Below are 22,934 nucleotides of genomic sequence, written 5' to 3'. Positions count from 1 at the left end.
CAATGTTTATGTGGAGTACAGGTTATTTACTTTGTATATCTCAAATTGGGTTTATTTGATGTTGCTTCTTTTTTTTGGGGGGGTTGGTCTGGTCGTGAGGCCTGAACTCTGGGCCTGGGCGCTGTCTCTCAGCTCTTCAGCTCAAGGCTAGCGCTCTGCTTATGTGGTGCTGAGGAATTGAACCCAGGGCCTCAGGCATACAAGGCAAGTGCTCTACCACTGAGCCAACTTCCCAGCCCCATTGATGTTGCTTCTTAATACTTTTTTCCCAAGAATTCTTCAGAAATGAAACTGATTTCTTTTTTTTAATATATTTTTATTGTGAAAATACTGTATATAGGGGTTACAATTACATGGGTAAGATAATGAGCACATTTCTTATCAAGCATTGTAGCCTCCTGCTTTGTTTCCCCTTCCCATCCCTTTGCATCCTCCCCCATCTCCCCACCAAAGTTGTAAAGTTCGTTTTTTGACATAATGACTTGTACATCTCATTGTTGCAATGGGTCCTCCTGTATCCCTGTTTTAACAATTTGTTTTTTCCCTTCCCCTCCACATATACCAACATCATATAGTGAAAGCAGGCGTTATACCATGGGGGAGGGACATACAAGGCAACAAAGACATAATCTTATAAATATAAAACTGATTTCTCATTGTATATAACATATCAGGAGTCATGATACCTGTTTTTTCATATCAGTGATATTTCAACTCTAGTTGTTTCCTAAATATCTATACCGTAAAGTTAATGAGTTTCCGTACCCCTCCCTCCTCCTCTACCTTCCTCCCTCCCTCCGTCTCTTTCCTTCCCCCTCCCTCCTTCCCTCCCTCACTTCCCCTCTTTCTCTCTCCTTCCTTTTCCCTTTCTCCTCTTCTCTGCACACCCCCCCCCCCCCCCCGGCTTTAGGGATTTTACCTGTAGTCTGCTGCATGCTGTGATTGTACTCTACCAATTAGATATACTCTAGCCCCGTACTCATTTTATTATTAAAATTCATGCCATTTTTTTCATCTTACCTATTTATTTTGACATGGGAACACAGTTTTTTTTTCTTCCTTGTTTCCATTTCCTAGAGTTAATTTCAATTTTATATGATCAGAGGCACATAAACATAGATCCTCTGTGTTCCTCTCTTAAGGAAACACAGGATTCTACTTCATTCAAAAGAATTATTTTGACTTTCTGGTGTTTTGTTTATCAGTTTAGGTTTTTGTGAGTAGTAGTGGTACTGAGGTTTGCATTCATGGCCTCATGCTTATATTAGGATGGTGCTATATACTAAAAGCCAAACCTCCAGCTATTTTTACTTGTACTCTTTGGTGGTTTTTTTTGTTTTGTTTTTTGTTTTGTTTTGTTTTGTTTTGGTTGGTTGGTTGTTTGGTCTGTCATGGGGCTTGAATTCAGGGCCTAGACACTGTTTCTGACCTTTTTTCTTCAAGGCTAGCACTCTATCACTTTGAACCACAGCCCTACTTCTGTTTTTTAGGTGGTTAATTGAAGATTAGAGTCTCAAGTATGTCCTGCTTGGCTGGCACTTGGCTGGCTTCCAGATCTCAGCCTTCTGAGTATCCCCATTATTCTTTGAGTATTCTTTACTGTTTGAGATAACAAGGAGGTCTAAGCTTGTGTTTTCTCTGTTTCAGCTCTATAGTCATCAGTTTCCCCAAGGAACTTTGTTCCTTGAAGTAGAAGGAAAAGTATGCAGGCATTAGTTATGTTCATTTATATTGTGTCTGACAGTAGTTCTCTGTAGACAGGACTAGCAAATAAGCGTTTGTGTTTTATATCGTTTAGTATGTGAATTAATGTTATATGTATTAAAATTATTTCACACTGGTTACTTTAATGCTAGTTTAATAATATTACAGTGTTTATTTTAGCTTTTCCCATTTTGCATGATAGTAACTTCATCAATGAGAAACTTGACTCCCTCTTCATGTGTTTTGTTATTTACTCAGTTTTTCTTTGTGTGATCAGTCTCTTGTCTTGCCAGCTGAAGCTCAGCTCAGGCTCTCTTGGCATCTTCTGCTAGATCCAGATAAGGAAGGAGGAAAAAGGGAGGGAAACTTTTCCTCAGTAGTTTTTGTCTCCTGGGTTACCAGCTGAATACCTCAGAATTTTCAAAAGTTCCCCAAGTAAAGCTAACTTTCTTATTTTACTTTACTTCCAGGACAGTTCTTATTATTTTTCTTAGTGGTGATAAAGAACTGTAGCCAGCTTCTATGGCATTTTTGATTGTGAGCAAAGTAGATGGCTTATCTTCCCATTCATAGTGAATGGAAGTCCACACTATGTACTCCTTCTAAGAAAACAACATTGTCATCTCAGTATTCCATCACACGAGCTCCTTCTTAAGTATATAAATGAGTATTTGCATGTAACAAGTAACTTTATATGTACTTTAGTGTTTTTGTTTGTTTGGTTTTTGTTTTCTCAGTGCTAAATTACTGTTCCAGCTCCTTATCACTGAGCTATACCCCTCAGTCCTATAATTGAATGTTTTTTAATTTTGTAAGTTTTCCATGTACCAAAAGGGAAGAATGAGATTTTAATTACTTTTTATTTTTAAGAAGAAATTATCCTTAATAAAAATTTTATGAAAAATACATTGTATATTCTTCAGTAAAACTACCTGAGGCAGTATTCAGTATTAAATTCTAAGGGCTAGCCTGGTGCTAGTGGCTCACACCTGTAATCCTAGCTACTTAGGGGCAAGGAAGTCTGTGAAACTCTTATCTCCAGTTAACCACCAGCATTGGAAGTAGAACTATAGCTCAAGTAATAGAGCTTGAGCCTTGATCACAAAAGCTCAGGACAGCATCTAGGCCCTGAGTTCAATCCCAGGACTGGCACTAAACAGTGAGCCAGGGAGGGAGGGTGATGTGGAGATTCTTAAGGGTTTTTGTTTTTCTTGGTTTGGTTCCTTTTTATTTATTGTTTTATATTTTGAGTGCTGGGGATTTAAGCCATGGAGGGTCTTGTACATGTTCTGTAAGCACTCTGCCTTTGAAATAAATCTCCAGCCTTATGAAATTATTAATCTCTAGTTATAAAGACTTTGTTTGTAGTTGCTGCAAACAGTTCTAAGACAAGTGTTCGTAGCTGTTGAAAGATGATGTGCCAAGGCTCAGGATTCCTTTTTTTTTTCTTTTCTTTTTCTTTTTTTTTTTCTTTTCTTTCTCTTTTTTTTTTTTTGTCGGTCGTGGGGCTTGAACTTGGCCTGGGTGACTTGAACCACAGCGCCACTTCCGGTTTTCTAGTGTTTTATTGGAGATAAGAGTCTCACGGACTTTCTTGCCTGGGCTGGCTCCTCAGATCTCAGCCTCCCAAGTAGCTAGGATTACAGGTGTGAGCCACTGGTACCCGGCATATTTTTCTTAATATTAGGGATTTCAGTAATAGGGATATACCTTTATTTTTCACTGTCAATTTTTGAAAGTAAATACCTGGACTTGGCTTTTTCATGAAATTTTGTATGTATGTATGTATATGTTCTGTGTACCTTTATTATAGACAGTAAAGTATTGAAGTCAGTCACAGTTTGGTCTCATAGCCTCAGAGTTTTTGCAGTATTGGGAACTAGCATGGGGCCTTGCGCATGCTCTCTATGCTTTCTATCATTAAGGTATACTCCCAGCCTCCTCATAATTCTTTCCTTTTTTAAAGATTTTCTTGTGGCTAGGAAGGTGGCTTAGTGGTAGAGTGCTTGCCTTGAGCTGAAGAGCTGAGGGACAGCGCCCCTCCCCACCCCAAAAAAGATTTTCTTAACTAGCATATAATTCTTTTATAAGAGGGGTTTTATTGTGACTTTTTTTGTATATGTAATGTACCTCATTGAACTCAACTGCCTATGTTCTTCTCTCTTCTCCCTCTCCTTTCTTTTTTTTTTTTGGTTGGTGGTGGGGCTAGATCTCTGGGCCTGGGCACTGTCCCCGTGCTCTTTAGCTCAAGGCGAGCACTCTACCGCTTGAGCCACAGCGCCACTTCCTCCCTCTCCTTTCTTGAGTTCAAAATTGTTTTATTTCCATATATGCACATAAAATGCATATTTACCATCTCTATTATCCCTCTCCTTTCCCACTGGTACCAGCTCCCCAACGGAGTTTATTCTCCTGTCATTCACTTTGTTAATATATATTAATTATAATAACGTTTTTCACCTTCCTTACCCTCCAGATTAGCTTCCATATAGCTTACTGTTGTACTACATAGACATGAAACTCTCCCATATTCTTATGCCTATTCTTGTTATCAGGATCTCGTGATAGTGATGATGGGGAAAGGAGGATTTATATTTGAGACTTCTAGAAGTAGTTTTTTGATGCTAAAGTATACCAAAATATTTTCTTTCTTTTGTTCTTTTGGAATATAAGGTTTCTGAACAGCGTGAATGTTGCCCAAAATGTGGAAAAGAAAAAGAAAACCAGACCAAATGCCAAAGTTGTGGTATTATTTTTCATAATGATTTGCAAAGAAATTGCAGACAAGCTGTAACATTAAATGACTCTACTGCAGCATTATTAAGAACGTCAATTCATCAGAATTCTGGTGGACAAAAGTTACAAAACACAGGATTAACAACCAAGAAGTTTTATGGAAATAATATGGAAAAGATTCCAATTGATATTATTGTGAACCGTGATGATAGTAGACATCATTATTTGCACACTAATGGGAAAGTCATTTTGCCGACAAAAATACCCAAAGCCACAAATTTGAAAGAAAGAAAAACAAGCTTGTCTGACCTAAATGACCCAAGTAAGTATATTTTTAAATAACGCATTTATTCAATGTTCTTCATGTACATTTTTTAGTTTGAAGGTATATATACTTGATAAATGTGGTGTTACTAGGTGTCTTGTGTCCAGTAAATAACATCCTTTACAGGTACATGATTAAAACATGTCCACATCCTTGGGAAAAAAAAATAACAGACTTTGTAAAAGAGAACTGGGTTAGTCCAAGTACTAGTAGTGCTGAACTTTCTCTTTTAGCATAGTGAATCTGTCTGATTATAAATGCATGTATTTCCTTCTGATAGTGTTTTTGGGCAGATAGATAAAACAGTATATAAGTACCAAGTAAGTATGACCTGATGTTATATTTGACATATAGCAAGGACTCAGTGAAAATCAGGTTTGCTTTTGTTGTTGTTTAACCACTTTCCTTCTTTCCCTAAAGTTATTTTTGTCTTTGGATATGCTAGAAACGTTCATTCTAAAAGGGAAAAGTTAATTAGGGACTGGTTGATTGAACTACAAGGTACGTAGTTGTAGAGATAGAAGAAGAGTGTATACTTTAGATCTTAGGTATAGACACAGCTGTACATTATATGTAGTGAGAGAATAAATACAGGTTTTACTTATTTTGTGTATTTTTGTGTATGTGATAATGAGATTTAAACTTGAGGCCTTGAGCTTACTACGAAGTTCCTCTACTACTTGAGCCATTTCTCCAGGCCTGAATGTGGTTTTTAGGTAGATTATCAAAAACTATAGAAAAAAGTAGTTGACTTGAAAGGGAGCGGACAATGTAGGCATTAAGAATAGATACAAGATTTTGTAAAATACACCTTTAATAATTTAACCTTAGGAATCATATTTTATGTAACTTTAAAATGTGATTTTTACCTATTCATTGGACCTTGTGCTTTCTTAGGCAAGAGCAGTCCCACTTGCACTATGGCTCTAACCCCTTTTGCTTAAGTTATTTTTCACAGAGTCACATTTGTTGCCTGGGCCAACTAAAGACTGCATTTTTGCTCTTGGCCTTTCCATCATGATGGTACAGACATGAGCCATAATATGGCTTTGAGACAAAAGTGTTGCTAACTTTGAAGGGCGGAGGGGTGGGAAGACTTGCTGGCCTTAAATTACCATCTTTTAAACTCTGGCTCATAGTAGCTGGGATTGCAGTCAGGAGCCCCCTTACACATGCATGGCCCTACAAAAAATTTAAAATAAAATTTTGTTTTTAATAACAAAAGTTAACCTGTTACATATTTAGTTAATGGGGGAACATAGTTATTTCAAGTGATTAAAGTATTGTGGCTATACATCCTTAATGTGATATGTTTATTTAAGGTTAACTAGAACTACACAGGAATCCTAAGTCTGTTAAATAGTATTGTTATTTTTGAAAGCATTGACAAAGCAAATGAGTACTTACATTATTGTATCTTTCAGTGTTAGAGAAAAGGAACACAAAAAATAAAATCAAAGAAGCAATAGACCTGTGTCTTTAAACTTGAGTTATAGATAATGGTGTGAATTTACTATATAAAATATGAAAGACGTATTTCCTATATTCATGTATAGAAATACTGAGAAGCAGTAAATAAACCCTGGTGTAGAGATGAATGACTTAAAAACAAAAGAACAGCAATAGTTTTCATATTCATGTCTTAAAATGCTATTCTTTACTAATAATAATCAGTTGCTCAGATGTCTTTTTTTTTTTTTTTTTCTGGTCATGGGGCTTGAACTCTGGGCCTGGGCGTTATCCCTCAGCTCTTCAGCTCAAGGTGAGCCACAGCGCCACTCCCAGTTTTCTGAGTCGTTTATTGGAGATAAGAGTCTCACAAACTTTCCTCCTCAGGCTGGCTTTGAACTGTAATCCTCAGATCTCAGCCTCCAAAGTAGCTAGGGATTACAGGCGTGAGCCACTGGCACCCAGCCTCAGATGTCTTATTCCAAGTCTGAAGCACTAGATCATCATATGAGAAAGTAATAATTTTTTAAAAAATGAAAAGCTCTATGAACTTGTCAAAAGTATACAGGAGCTAAGTTGAAGAGCTGCCACTAACCACAAATGAGAGATTTTTGGGGGGGGGGCGGGGTCTGGTCGTGGGGCCTGAACTCTGGGCCTGGGCGCTGTCCCTCAGCATTTCAGCTCAAGGCTAGCGCTCTACCACTTGAGCCACAGCGCCACTTCTGGCTTTTTTCTTTTTGCTTATGTGGGGCTGAGGAATCGAGCCCAGGGCCTCAGGCGTGCAAGGCAAGTGCTCTACCTCTGAGCCACCTTCCCAGCCCCCAAATGAGAGATTTTTGAGTGGCAAAAAGAGTTAAAACTATTAGTCATTGAAATGTTCTGATGTATTAAAAAAAACTTTATTATAATACATCCCACCTCTCAAAGAGATAGGAAAAAAGGTTTTCATTTGTTACCTTGGTACATTGTTTAGAGTTTCAAAGCATTTTTCTGAAAACCAGTTATAATAAAGGGGGGAATAAGAGATATAAATCAAATCCTATTATAATTCAGTTTAATATAAAAATCTCAATCTATACAGCATTTTACATTATTTTTTCAAAAAGAACTCAGACTTTGTGTTCCCAGCTATGATATTTTGTAAGGAAGTGTAGATATGAAGCACTTGAGAAGTATATTGATGCATTACCAAAACCTTAACAGTATTTGAATCTTTCCTACTGGTAAAGTATGTATAATAGTCACCTAATAGACAGTTATTGAATATTATCACTAAGCCAGCCTTTCAATAAGAAACTAAAGATCCTGAGTAGAGCTGTTATGGTAGGAACTAGTGGGAAGGTTTGGGTTATCAAAAAGGTGGTTGAGGATGGGGATGGTGGAAGTAGATTGCTTATATGAATATAGAAAATTAAACATACTGAAATTGTTTTAGGATAGGGAGAGGGTGAAATCAGGGGCAAGATTGATTGGAATACATTGTATAGGTGAATTGAAATGTCACAGTGAAATTCCTCCTTGTGGCAGAAATGTATGCCAATAAAAAGTTAACAGCACCAGGCACCAGTAGTTCACACCTGTTATCCTAGCTGGTCAGGAGGCTGAGATCTGAGGATCTTGGTTCAAAGCCAGCCTGGGCAGTAAAGTTGGTGAGATCCTTTTCTCCAATGAATTACTAGAAAACCAGAAGTGGCACTGACTCAGAGTGATAGAGTGAAAAAGCTCAAGAGACAGCGCCTAGGCCTTGAGTTCAAGCCCCATGACCAACCCCCTCCCCCCAAAAAATTACAGCAACAAAAAATAATGAAATAAACTAATGTACAGTCAACTCTTTATTTTTTTTTATTGATGGCAGAGGTGGGTTCTGGTCCTAGGGCTTCAACTCGAGGTTTTTGCACGCTGTTCCTGAGCTTGTTTTGCTCAAGGCTAGTATTCTACCACTGGAACCATAGCTCCACTTCTGACTGTTTTGGTGGTTAATTGAAGATACAATCTCATGGACTTAATTGCCCAAGATGGCTTTGAATCATTGATTCTCAGATCTTAGCCTCCTGAGTAGCTTGAATTACAAGGCCTGAGCTGTACCTAGCTGTCTATGTGGTTTTTCCAATACAAATTGTACATGAGTTGTACATGTTGAGTGCATGCAACTATCTCTCTCTGTCTCTCTAACACACACACACACACACACACACAGTATTGTGCCAAGCATCTTAAATATATCATTTGTTCTTTGCAGCAGTACTGTGCAGTAGTTACCCTTGTCTCTTCTCACATTGCAAACAGAAGAGAAATTAAGCCAACATATAACTAGTTCTGCAAAAAATAAAGGTCAGCATTTGCTCCTGAGACTGGGCAACAAAATAATAAGAGACTAGCAGCATAATGGGTATGATGCTCTAGGACATGTACATTAATCAATAAATATTAACTTGTCATTTATGTGTGGGATATTAAAAATGAGAACTGTTATACATTCATACAGCATAATATTTCAAGACCCTCTCAAGGTTGAAATACTGCAGTGTACAAGACTATATCTATCCCTGCTTTCTTGCAAAATAAACATTGAAAACAAAAAACCCAAATATTTAATCAGCTGATATAATTGAGTACTGTACATTTATGCTTACTTTAGGTTGGATTGTCAGTCAATATGATATTTAATATTTGATAACAAAGTAGCATGTTGAAGGACAAGCAGTCTAAGCAGAACTAAACCTATGATATTTGAGAAATACTAGCTTGTCTGCCTGAAGCATAAAGAGAGAAAAACAAGAACATTATGGCATAGTTGTAAAATGGTCAGATTGTGTATGTTTAAAAGTAAGAATAAGAAAGTTGGAATTACAATCAAGAATTGTATGGGTGGCTCTGGAAGATTACTATTTAGAGATAATAAGGTTCAGTAATATGTTGAAGGAGTAATTTATCTTCATATAGTAATTTTTCAGGGTCAGAAATGAGCCTGAGTTGACAACTGCCTACTTTTTGGCTTCCCACTACTACAGGGATCATAGGCTCACATCACTGTGACTAGCTTCCCTCAGGGGAGATAGTCTCATGGACCTTTCTGTCCAAGTTGACTGGACCCACTGTCCTCAGCCTTCCAAGTAACTAGGTTTACAGGCATGAGTCACTGGCACTGGCCAGTGGTTTTATGGTAATAGGAGGTTTCATATTAAAAATACATACATTTTGGAAGCTGGGTGCTAGTGGCTCACACCTGTAATCCTAGATAATCGGGAGGCTGAGATCTAAGGATCGCAGTTCAAAGCCAGCCCAGGCAGTAACACCTGTGAGACTCTATTTCCATTGAACCACCAGAAAACCAGAAGTGGCGCTGTGGCCCAAGTGGTAGTGCACTAGCCTTTAGCCTTGAGCTGAAGAGCTCAGGGACCAGTGCTCAGGTCCAGAGTTCAAGACCCACAACCAAAAAAAAAAAAAAAGAAAGAAAGAAAGAAAGAAAGAAAAAGCCATTTTGAAAACAGCTTGTAAATAATTTCCATACTTGAAACTTTCTGAAGTTCTAAAGTAAACCTGCTGATAAACATTTAATTTTTGTAACTTGTTGCTGAAGCTGCATTAATAGTTGTGATTATAGAATTTGTACAATTATAGCACCAATTGCATATTCCTGTAATATATTTTAAAAGTTGCCAAATAGGGCTGGAGGTGTATTTCCTACCTTCATGGACTAGAAGATTACTATGAACCTGATCTTAATGTAAAATTTTCTTTATAATATTAGTCATTCTGTCCAGTGATGATGATGATGACAGTGACAGGACTAAGAGAAGAGAGAGCATATCCCCACGACCTGCTGACTCGGCATGTTCTTCCCCAGCTCCATCCACTGGAAAAGTGGAAGCAGCACTAAATGCAAATACCTGCAGAGCAGAGCATGAACTAAGGAGCATTTCGGCAGAGTCAGAGCTAAATACAGTTTCATTGCCAAGAAAAGCAAGAATGAAAGACCAGGTACTCTTTACCTTTGTTGTCATGTTTTTTGATAGACTCTTTTGGATGAATTGTTTTTGAAAACCTATTTGGAAGTGTCAATGGGGAGAAAAATATGGATTATCTACCCATTGGAGCTTAAATACCACTTATAGAATTATTTAAGAAGACTGTTAACTACTTATAACAATAAGCTTGAATTAAATAGACTTGAATTAAACTTGTGACAAATTCTTTGCCTTACAGCAAAGTGTGACAGTACAGGTTGAATATTGTCCAGAATATTTGAGGCAGGAACTGTTTTGAATTCAGATTTCTTTTTCAAATTTTGTAATTTGAATATAAATCTAATCAGCTATGTAGAAATGAGACCAAAATATACATAGGAAATCTCTTTATGTTTGATGTATAAATTATACAGCTATCCTCAAGATAATTTTGAACAATATTTGTAGTGTATCTGGCTCTGAACTTACCATTTCAGATCCTATATGGAGTCTTCTACTTTGTCCTAATGCTAACCCTCAAAGTTAAGATTTCCCAAAGGGTTGCTCACCTATCTATACAAGCAGATTTCTTGTGAAATCTAGTAGACAGGAGAAGTCATTTTTTAATTTGTATGTATTTTTCTATAAAGCAGGGTTTTTTGCTTTTGAAGATTTCCATTTTTAATTGTTATAAAGGTGATGTACAGAGAGATTACTGTTTGTTTTATTTCTTACAAGATAAAAATTTCAATTCACAGAAAATGTAATAGTAAATATAAAAGAGATCTAAAGACGAATAATTATAATGTAAATGTCAATGTTGTCTGTCATCAGTTATATGCTTTTAAGAGTTTAGAGGAGAAAAATAACAGGAAAAAAAGATAAAGGTTAAAGGAAACAAATAGACAAAGAAGAACATTCTCATCAGCCCACTTTATCAAAGTAAGGAAGGTCCTATATGATCAGCAAGGAAGTGTAAGTTAAGAATGAAATAGACTTACACAATTAATACAAAGTAATTAGAACTACTGGCAAGAATACAAAGATCAAATGCATTTTCCCAATTTGCTTATAGAAAAGAAAGTGCTTTTGAAAGGGTATGAATTAATGTATACTAATTTTTAAAATATGTGCCATATATTGATTAAATTATTCAATCAGCTAATTGCCTAGAATAATTATCAGTTATTTGATCAAGTAATTACCTAGAGTCCTTAGTGGAATTCCTCCCCTTTCCTAGCATGTAAGAGTATGCATACAAACATAATGTGTGTTGATAAATAGTACAGACAAAAATAATTGTCCACTAATATAGATGTGGCCAAGGAAGTTATGGTATGATGACACATTGACCATTGAAAATAAATAAAAGTTAAATGAATTAATTTTAGAATTTTATATACTTCACGTTGAGTGAGAATACTGAAAGAGACATACATCTTCTCCCAATTTTTTGAGGGGTAAAAACATTTTGTAAAATTTGTACATTAAGGGTTTGGGAATGTGGCCTGGGGTAGAGTGCTTGCCTAGCATGTCTGAAACCCCAGGTTCGATTCCTCAGTATCACCTAAACAGAAAAAACTGTAAGTGGCACCGTGACTCAAGTGGTAAAATGCTGGTCTTGAGCAAAAAAAAAGTACAAGCTCAGGGACAGTGCCCAGGCCCTGAGTTCAAGCCCAGGATACCTTTCAAAATGTGGTCTCAGAAATAAACTATGAAATTAAGAGATGAATGTTTTTACCAAAATATTATAAGCAGTATTAGATTGGTAAATGCAAAATGAGGTAGGGGAATATAGTGAATTAACTACATGACAAAGTTATAGGCTAGTCTTTTATCTATTTTTTAAAATTAGTTGTTTATTTTGCCAGTACTGGTGTTTGAATTCAGCTTTGTACTTGCTGAGCTTGCTCGCTTGGCTCGTTTGCTCAGCTGGCACTCTACCACTTGAGCCACCACTCCAGAACCTTATTCCTACAGATCTCAGTTTCCTGAGTAGCTAGACTTATAAGCATGAGTCGCCAGTACCCAACTCTTTTATGTATTTTTAACATTTTTTTTAATGTTTTTTGTTTTTGTTTTTTTTCCCTTAGTGTTGGGGATCGAACCCAGGGCTTGGTGCTTGCTAGGCAAGTGCTTTATCATTGAACCCTAACCCCAGCCCTTGTATTTTTAATTTCTTAATAATCAAGAAAGAGAAGCAAAGCATTAAAAAGTGAGTAAAGTGTATGACTAAAGTTGAACAAAGTTAGTAATCGAAATAGTGAATATGAATTGAAAAGATTTGGTGTTAACTATTTAAATTGCCAAAATTTTTAAAAATATGATAGTGTCTCATCTTGATTAGTGTTTGAAGAAATAGACATTTTCTTGGAATTCACTGTAGAAACACTTGTTAAGGATAGCTTGCCACTGGGGAAGGTTGCTCAGCATAAAAGAGTTCAATTAAGTCAATAATAAATTTTCCTATATAGAATTGTTAGTTGTAAGTTTTCAGACTAGTAACTGAACCATATGCTATTCAGTGGTCTTTACAGTGGTGCTCAATCGGAAGGTGTGTACTGTGGATTCAGCTAGAGCAGCCTTAACATATAGTAGTCAGTTAAATAATCTCACTTGAAAAATAAATCCAAAGATTTTTTTTTAAAGAAATCCTTTAGAACTCTTCAGTAAGACTGTTAAAAAAAGATGGAAGCCAGGCACAGGTGGCTTACGTCTGTAATCCTGGCTACTTCAGGAGGCTGGGGTTTTTTTGGTTGTGGGGCTTGAACTCTGGGCCTGGACAGTGTCCCTCAGCTCTTGAGCTAACAGAGCCACTTTTGGTTTTCTGGTAGTTAATTGGAGATGAGTCTCACATGTTTTCCTGCCCAGGCTTGCTTTGAACCGCTATCCTCAGATGTCAGCAGAGGCAGGAAAGTCCATGAGACTCTTTATCTCCAATAAACTACTCAGTAAAAGCTGGAAGTAGCACTGTGGCTCAAGTGGTAAATCGCTGATCTTGAGCATAAAGAGGCTTAGGAACAGTGCCAAGGTCCTGAGTTTAAGCCCCAGGACCTGAAAAGAAAAATAGACAATATGGAAAAATTTTCCTAAGTGTTAGTATGCTTGAAAAGGCAATTAACATAATAGATGCTATATGATCGTAGCATGTTGTTTTATTTTAGTGTATTTTTATGTGTTACATTAAACAATTACGGGGTATCATGCTATTTTATACACATGTAGCATAATATTTAAGTCAGATTAAACATGCCCTTGCCTCCTCAAACATAATTTCTTTATGTTCACAATTTTCAGATTTTTCTTTCTTTCTTTTTTTTTTTTTTGGTCTATTCGTGGGGCCTGAACTCTGGGCCTGGGCCCTGTCCCTCAGCTCTTCAGCTCAAGGCTAGCACTCTACCACTTGAGCCACAGCGCCACTTCCGGCTTTTTTCTTTCTGCTTATGTGGTGCTGAGGAATCGAACCCAGGGCCTCATGCATGCAAGGCAAGCACTCTACCACTGAGCCACCTTCACCAACCCATTCTTTGGCTTTTTTTAGATAGTAGAATTTCTAGATCTTATGATAGCTATTTTTAGTTTCTTAGGAGCATTGTTTCAATACTGTTTTTTTTTATTGTGAAAAACTGTACAGAGGGGTTACAATTACATGGACAAGATAATGAGTACATTTCTTATCAAGCATTGTAGCCTCCTCCTTTGTTTCCCCTTCCCATCCCTTCCAAGCCTCCTTCCCCACCCAGTCCTCCCCCTACCCCCCCACCAAAGTTGTAAAGTTCGTTTTCGACATGACAACTTGTATTTCTCATTGTTGCAACGGGGTCCACCTGTATCCTTATTTAAACGACTTGTTTTTCCCCTTCCCCTCCACAAATTATACCGACATCAAATACAGTGAAAGCAGGGGTTGGTTATACTGTGGGGGAGGGACATACAAAGCAACAAAGAAATAATCATATAAATGTGTTAGAAACATATGCATGAAAGAAAAAAAAACATTTGAATACATATCTTAGGGTTCATTTTCCTAACATCACATTATCTGATCTTTTCTGCTTGACTCATACATATACTAGTTATTGCAGATAAGGGAACCTATGGGACCTATATTTCTTTGGGCTTGGCTTACTTCACTTAATATAATTTTTTCCAAGTCTTTCCATTTCCTAACAAATGGGGCAATGTCATTCTTTCTGATGGAGGCATAGAATTCCATTGTGTATATATACCACATTTTCTTGATCCATTCATCTACTGAGGGGCATCTGGGTTGGTTCCATATCTTAGCTATGGTAAATAATGCTGCAGTAAACATAGTTGTGCTGGTAGCTTTAGTGTGGTTTTGTTTGTGATCATTTGGGTAAATGCCCAAAAGTGGGATTGCTGAGTCATAGGGGAGCTCTATGTGGAGTCTTTTGAGGAACCTCCATACTGCTTTCCAAAGTGGTTGAACAAGTTTACACTCCCACCAACAATGAAGTAAGGTTCCCTTCTGTCCACATCCCCTCCAGCATTTGTTGTTATTAGAGTTCTTGATTTTTGCCATTCTAACTGGGGTAAGGTTGTATCTCAATGTTGTTTTGATTTGCATTTCTTTTATGACTAGGGAGGTTGAGCATTTCTTCATGTGTCTATTGGCCATCCTTCTTTCTTCTTCAGAGAAGTTTCTCTGTAAGTCTTTTTTAGCCCACTTATTTATTGGGCAGTTGTTTCTTTGAGGATTTGTTGTTGGGAGATTTAATTTTTTGAGTTCCAAGTATATTTTAGTTATGACACCCTTGTTCGTTGTATGGCTAGTGAAGATCTTCTCCCAATCCGTGGGCTTTCTGTTGATCTTGCTAGCTATATCCTTTGCCATGCAGAAGCTCTGCAACTTCATGCAGTCCCATTTGTCCAACCTTTCTTTGATATGTTGTGTTTCCGGGTCTCTATTAGGAAAATTTCAGCCTGCGCCAAGGTTTCTCCTATTCCATCCTGTAATGTTTTCAGAGTGTTTGCTTTGACTCTGAGGTCTTTGATCCATTTGGAGTTGATTCTGGTGCAGGGTGATATATAAGAATCTAGCTTTATGGGGCTGGGAAAGTGGCTTAGTGGTAGAGTGCTTGCCTTGCATGCCTGAGGCCCTGGGCTCGATTCCTCAGCACCACATAAGCAAAAAGAAAAAAGCCAGAGGTGGCGCTGTGGCTCAAGTGGTAGAGCACTAGCCTTGAGCTGAAGAGCTGAAGGACAGCACCCAGGCCCAGAGTTCAGGCCCCACAACCGGACCCAAAAAAAAAAAAAAAAAGATCTAGCTTTAGATTTCTACAAGTAGTTAACCAATTTTGCCAGCACCATTCCATTCTATTTTTTTAGCTCCCTTATCAAAGATTAGATGACTATAGGTCTGTAGGTTCATTTCTGGGTTTTCAATTCTATTCCATTGGTCCTGAGGTCTGTTCTTGTGCCAGTACATGGTTATCTCAATAGATGCAGAAAAAGCATTCGACAAGATCCAACACCCCTTTATGATGAAGGTTTTGGAAAAATTAGGAATCCATGAAACATTCTTCAATACAATAAAGGCTGTATATGACAAACCTACAGCCAGCATTATACTTAATGGTGAAAAACTAAAGCCATTTCCTCTTAACTCAGGAAAAAGACAAGGATGTCCACTCTCTCCACTTCTCTTCAATCTACAGCAATAGGACAAGATGCAAACATAAAGGGGATCCAAATAGGGAAAGAAGAAATAAAACTCTCCCTCTTTGCAGATGATATGATCTTGTATTTAAAGAATCCCATAGACTCCACTCCCAAATTACTCAAGCTGATTCAAAACTTTGGCAAAGTAGCAGGGTATAAAATTAACGCCCCCAAAATCAATGGCTTTTCTGTATGCCAACAATGAGAAAAGTGTGGCTGAAATTAGGAAAGCAACTCCATTTGTAATAGCCCCACAAAAAATAAAATACCTAGGAATTAACTTAACCAAAGAAGTGAAGGACCTCTATGATGAAAACTTTAAAAACTTGATAAAGGAAATCAAAACAGAACTTAGAAAATGGGAAAAACTCGCATGCTCCTGGATTGGAAAGATTAACATCGTGAAAATGGCAATACTTCCCAAGGCTATCTACAAATTCAATGCAATACCTATCAAAATTGCAACCTCGTTCTTCAAGGAAATAGAAGAGGCAATCCAAAAATTCATATGGAATAATAAAAGACCTGGAATAGCAAAAACGCTCCTCAACGGAAAGAACGCTGCTGGAGGAATATCAATACCAAATTTCAAACTCTACTATAAAGTCAATGCTGTTTCTATAATGGTTGTAGTAATTTATGTTCTCACCAACAGCGTATATTAGTATTTCTCTTTCTCTACATTCTTATCAGTATTTGTTACATTTACATCTTTCTGGTAGCAACCATCCTTACTAGAAGTGAGGTAATACCTCCTCTGGTTTTGATTTGGATTTTCTTGATGATTAAGAAGGTTGTACATTATTTTCTGTGTACCTTTTGGGCATTTGAATGTCATCTTTTGAGAAGTGTCTCTTAAATATATTGCCCAGTTTTTAAATTGGGTTATTTGCATTTTTCTTTATGTATTCCAGATATTGAACCCTTGTTCTGATACATAGTTTGAAAATATTTTCTTTCCTTTGTTAATGGTTTTCTTTGTTATGCAGTAGTGTTTTCATTTGATATGGTCCCATTTCTCTGTTTGTGCCTTTTTTGGGGGGAGGAGGAGGATCCAGTCGTGGGGCCTGAACTCTGGGCCTGGGTGCTGTCCCTCAGCTCTTCAGTTCAAGGCTAGCGCTCTACCACTTGAGCCACAGCGCCATTTCTGGCTTTTTTTCTTTTTGCTTATGTGGTGCTGGGGAATCGAACCCAGGGCCTCATGCATGCAAGGTAAGCGCTCTACCACTGAGCCACCTTCTCAGGGGTTTGTGCCTTTATTACTGTGCTTTTGTGGTCTTAGAAAATATCTTTTCTGATAAGTGTCTTAAAATATTCCCTCTCTTCCTGCTAATTTCATACTTTCAGAATTCATTATTTACCTATTAATCCATTTCTTTGGATTCTCTGTGTAGTGAGAGAGCTTTTTCATTCTTGTGTGTGTATGCATCCAGTTTCTCCAGCATCATTTATTGGAAAGGGTTATCCATTTCTGTCAAAAATCAGTTGCCTGTGTGTGCAGCATGGGTTACTACTGGTCTTTCCATTCTGTTCCACTGGTCTACAAATGTATATTTATTCAAATATTTTGATTACTACAGATTTCTAGTATATTTTAGAGTCAGTTTACTGCCTTGTGTTGTTCTTTTTATTCAAGACCAATTTGGTTAGTTAGGTTTAGGTTTGGGTTTTTTTTTTTAACTAGTTAGGTTTTTGTGATTCGTATAAAAACTTCAGGATTTTCATACTTCAGACTCCAAAAACAATGTCATTAGTATTTGATAGAGATTATGTTAAATCTATAAATCACATTAGATAGTATGGATAGTAACAGTATTGATTCTTCTATGGTCTTTCCATTCGTGTGTGTGTGTGTGTGTGTGTGTGTGTGTGTGTGTGTGTGTGTGTGTGTGTGTGTGTGTGTGTGTGTGTGTGTGTGTGTGTGTGTGTGTGTGTGTGTGTGTGTGTGTGTGTGTGTGTGTGTGTTCTTTCTTCCATTTCTTTCTCTTCTGTTACAAGCAATTTCCTACTGGTATATAGCAACATTACAGGTTTTTGTATGTTTATTTCTCATTCTACAGTTTTGTTGAATTTTCTTATTCTGGTAGTTATTAATGGAGTTTGCGGGGTTTTCTGTGCATACTGTTTATGTGTTTTGTTAAGACATAGATCATAGAAATATCTCCAAAAGGACAATGAAGTTAACTTTCATAACTCCTAACCATGACAATAGTTCCCATTGACCAGCTTTCCCAGTGCCCCTCTGGGCATATTTTCCTGTTTTTCTGGTTACAAATTTCAAACCCAAAAATTCCATAGTCTGACAAACCTTTTGAAAATTCTAGTATCATGCTTGAAGTTTTAGATTTCAGATTTTTTGATTTTTCAGTAAGATCTACACAAGTATTACAAATAACCTGAAACACCCCAATACAGTGTGTGCAACCTGTAGTATAATTGTTTTTATTTGAAATTATAGGTATGTAATTTTGTAAGTAATTTGTATATGAGGTATGAAATTATTTAACTGACCAAGTAATTTAACGCATATAAACATGTACAGTATTCCTTTTTTTTTTTTTTTTGGTCAGTTGTGGAGCTTGAATCCTTGGCCTGGGTGCTGTTCCTATAGATTAGAATGATGACTATCTTTGTGAAGGTTCAAAGGTGTTTGTGACTTTAGCTAAGTACAACTACACCAAAACACTGAAATTTATGTAGTTACATCATCTAACGAAAGAAATCTTTAGGGAAGAAAATGAAAGAAAATCATTAATGGATGGCTTAATTGGTGATTTAAACCCAGGCAATGATTTTCAGAGTACCATTCCTAGCTTTAATTATTTAAATTTGAATTACTACTAAGCTAGAGCTAGATAAAATAGGTTAAATCTTGATTTATATAAAAATCATAAATTTATATTTCATCTCACATTGCTGAAAGAAAATCAACTTTATGTATGTTATTATACTGTTTCAATGTGCCCGTACTGGAGTTTGAGCTTTTACTACTTGAGCCATGCCTCTAGTTCTGGGGGGGAGGCGGTTGTTGTTTTTTGTTGTTGTTTTTTGTGAGGATTTTGGTTATTGGGAGGGAGATAAAAGTGTTTCAGATTTGTCTTCCTGGGCTGATCCCAAATCTTTATCCTAAGGTCACACACAGCTACAGTATAGGTCTGAGCTACCATCACCTGACCTGGCAATTTAGTTTCTTGTATTAAGTTGTTGTGCACATTACTTACTTTATGCTTTGTTTTATAGTAACTTATAACATTTTCTTTTCAGTTTGGCAATTCTCTTGTTAGCACACCTCTAAAACGTCGAAAATTAATTTCTCAAGAAGCTTTAATCAATCCTGTATCTTTAAGCTGCCAAAACACCTTTGAAAGTGTCATTTTAAACTGTCGAAGTATACGAGTAGGAACACTCTTCAGACTACTAATAGAGCCTGTAATTGTAAGTATATTATTAAGCTATTTGCTGTACCAATTATATAAGATTTTAAATTCTGTCACCAAGAGTACTCTGTAAGGTATTTACAATTTTTATTAAAGTTAATATCATAACTGTTACAAGACTTCATATTGCTGCCTATATGAACTTCTCACTGTTGAAGTTGTGGATAAAAATGTATCATTAATTTTGTGTTGACTTTACTACAAAGGAAGCTACATTTGATTCGCAACAAATTAGAAAATCTTGCCATATGTTAGTATTGTTAGTATTTGTTCTCATGTTTGCTTAGTGTGTAAAAAAAAAATATATTCAGCAACTGTAGTGAGAGAACTAAGAATCCAAAAGCTTTGGGTTTGTTGTGAACTGCATTATAGCTAGCATTCTACCACTTGAGCCTCAGCTCTACTTCCAGCTTTTTTGGTAGTTTAGTGGAGATAAGAGCCTCACAGATTTTCCTGCCCAGGCTGGCTTAAATTAAATCTGCCTGGGCTGGTTAAAATTTTGATCCCCAGATCTCAGATTACAGGTATGAGCCACCACTACCCGGACTAGCGTTTGTATTGTATTTATAAGTGCCCCCTGAGGTGCATTATGTATTTAGACTAGTTAAGCTAGTCTGCAAGATTTTCTGTAGTCTCTTCTGTAGTCTCTACCACTTGTTATTCTGCTGCCACCATTCAAGTGTTTGCTTCTTGTTTGAAACTTTAATGTAATCTTCTTTGTCATCATATTTCTTCTTTCTAATATGTTCTAATCATTGGTAGGTTAATTAATCTTCCATAAATTAATCTTGTATAAAGCCCTCTGCTTTCTAGCCATTGTAATGTGAATTATAACCCTTCCTTCATGGACTAACCCCTCAAACTTATACACCAAAATAAATTCTTTTTTTGGGGGGGGAGGTCCGGTCGTGGGGCCTGAACTCTGGGCCTGGGCACTGTCCCTCAGCTCTTCAGCTCAAGGCTAGCGCTCTGCCACTTGAGCCACAGCGCCACTTCCGGCTTTTTTCTTTTTGCTTATGTGGTGCTGAGGAATTGAATTGAACCTAGGGCCTCATGCATGCAAGGCAAGCACTCTACCACTAAGCCACCTTCCCAGACCCAAAATAAATTCTTCTTAACACCCTTTTCTCACCCCCCCCCCAAAAAAAACAATACAACACAGTGCTGTACTTAATTTCCTTAAGTTTTGCTTTATATTGTTATCTGTATGTTGAATTCTTTCAAGCCCTGTGTTTTGTTATGTATGAACAAAATCTTTTAAGAAAACATGGTTTCACAGTAGGAAACTTAAAATGTAGTTTTATTATTGTTATTTTCTGGTTAAAAAAAAAAGTAGCAACAAGATATATGATCAAAAGAAAAAAATTGCATATTTATTGGTTAAAATGAAATGTGGCCAGGTTCTGGTGGCTCATGCCTGTAATCCTAGCTACTCAGTAGGCTGAGATATGGGGATCAAGGGTCAAAGCCAGACCAAGCAGGAAAGTTCTTAACACTTCAGTTAACCACCAGAAAACCAGAAGTGGCGCTATGGCTCAAGTGGTAGAGCTCTAGCTTTGAGCTGAAGAACTCAAGGACAGCACCTAGGCCCAGGGTTCAAACCCCATGACTGACAAAAAAAAAATAGGGAAAGGTTTTTTTAGACTAAAACTGTGAGTAACTGGCTCCAGCTTGTCATGATTTGAAAACTAGGAAATGTCAGAAATACTGCAGAGATTTTAAAAGCAAATGATGTCTGTCGTTACCCAATATTATTCTAATCTGGATCTTTTTCAGTGAAGCTTACATTTTGTTAACATGGGTTCATAGTGCATATTACCTTCTCTGGTTTCTACTATTTAACAAAAATGTCATTATTTTGGCAAGGCTGGGAACTTGAGTCACATCCCGCATTATTTTTATAACTTTTTTTATTTTTTTATTTTTTGGTCAGTCACGGACCTGAACGCTGGGCCTGGCCTCTGTCCCTCAGCTCTTCATCTCAAGGCTAGTGCTCTACCACTTGAGCCACATTGCCACTTCTGGCCTTTTCTGCTTATGTGGTGCTGAGGAATCAAACCCAGGGCCTCATGCATGTGAGGCATGAGCCACCTTCCTAGCCTCCTGTTTTTATTTTTATACCTCAAAAATATCCAGGAATACCCTATAGGATTTATGACTCCCTCTTAATACTGTTAAAACTCAGCATATAATCATTATGGTTTTACAGGTTATTTAGACACTTAATAAAATGCTGCATGTTGTTTTGTTTTTTTGTTGGTCATGGGGCTTGACCTCAGAGCCTGGGCGCTGTCCCTGAACTCTTTGGCTCTACGACTTTGAGCCACAGTGCCACTTCTAATTTTCTGGTAGTTAATTGAAGATAAGAATCTCACAGACTTGGGCTGGGAAGGTGGCTCAGTGGTAGAGTGCTTGCCTTGCATGCTCGAGGCCCTGGGTTCGATTCCTCAGCACCACATAAGCAAAATGAAAAAAGCCGGAAGTGGCGCTGTGGCTCAAGTGGTAGAGCGCTAGCCTTGAGCTGAAGAGCTGAGGGACAGGGCCCAGGCCCAGAGTTCAGGCCCCACGACCGGACTCAAAAAAAAAAAAAAAAAGAATCTCACAGACTTTCCTGCCCTGGCTGGCTTCAGACTGTGATCCTCAGATCTCAGCCTCTGAGTAGTTAGGATTACAGGTGTAAGCCATCAGTGCCCAGCTGCATTATTATTCTTAAAGATATCAAGTGAAGTGGAAATATAGCTCAAATGGTAGAGTGCCAGCCTTAAACAAAAAAAGCTAAGGAACAGCAGTGCCCAGGCCCTGAGTTCAAGAGCTCGTACTAGCACCAAAAACAAAATAAAAAAAAACCTACTATGAACTATACTAAAATTTGGATGAATTTTTTTTCATCAAGTTATGAGTTAGCTTAGAATGCTATGGAGAAGTAGAATTAACATTGTATACTCACATAGTATTAAAATGTACTGATACACTTTTGGTAAGTGAAATATATTAGCTGCAAAGTATTTGCTGTATAGTATTAACTTTATAGCATGGGGCTTTCCTAAAGGTTACATTTTATAGTGATGATTTATCTGGAAAGTCATGAATTACCTAAGAAGCAGATGGTTTAGCAAATTCCATATTTATTTAATATTAGGTTATTTAACCTTAAATTCATTCTGATAAGAGCACTATATAGAAATGAAAATTTCAGGGCTGGGAAGGTAGCTCAGTGGTAGAGCGCTTGCCTTGCATGCCTGAGGCCCTGGGTTCAATTCCTCAGCACCACATAAGAAAAAAGCTGGAAGTAGCGCTGTGGTTCAAGTGGTAGAGTGCTAGCCTTGAGCTGAAGAGCTGAGGGATAGCGCCCAGGCCCAGAGTTCAGGCCCCACGACTGGAAAAAAAAAGAAATGCCAATTTCATTTAAATGCAAATACTGTTTTTGAAATAATGTTTTAGTATTAGCCACATAACATATGCCAAAATAGATTCCCTTTCTTGTTTGTCTATTGAAGACATATAAAACCAAAACTTGTTGCTTCCTGTACTATAGTGTAAACTCAGGGACTTGAGCCTGCTTGTCTTGCTTGCTCAGCTGGAACTCAACCATTTAAAGTCACACTTCCAGCCAGGCTTTTTGCTGGTTATTTTGAAGATGGAATCTAGCAG

At 37.3% G+C, this 22,934-nt stretch overlaps 1 protein-coding gene across 7 annotated transcripts in view; it reads left to right on the top strand.

The window, feature by feature from the left end:
- Senp6 (SUMO specific peptidase 6) overlaps positions 1 to 22,934 on the top strand; it is a 106,300-nt gene that overhangs the window by 52,945 nt on the left and 30,421 nt on the right. For all 7 annotated transcript variants that reach the window (XM_070010572.1, XM_070010570.1, XM_070010571.1 and 4 more), the window contains 3 exons: positions 4,378 to 4,762; positions 9,966 to 10,195; positions 19,111 to 19,281. In XM_070010572.1, coding sequence (XP_069866673.1) covers positions 4,378 to 4,762; positions 9,966 to 10,195; positions 19,111 to 19,281 — 786 coding nt within the window. The remainder of the gene's footprint in view (positions 1 to 4,377; positions 4,763 to 9,965; positions 10,196 to 19,110; positions 19,282 to 22,934) is intronic.

This window comes from Dipodomys merriami, unplaced genomic scaffold (assembly GCF_024711535.1).
Source record: "Dipodomys merriami isolate MVZ:Mamm:240054 unplaced genomic scaffold, mDipMer1.0.p SCAF_8, whole genome shotgun sequence".
In the NCBI taxonomy this organism is placed as follows: Eukaryota; Metazoa; Chordata; class Mammalia; order Rodentia; family Heteromyidae; genus Dipodomys; species Dipodomys merriami.
Note: the sequence above shows the minus strand (reverse complement) of the source record. Positions and strands in the feature narration are given on the sequence as shown.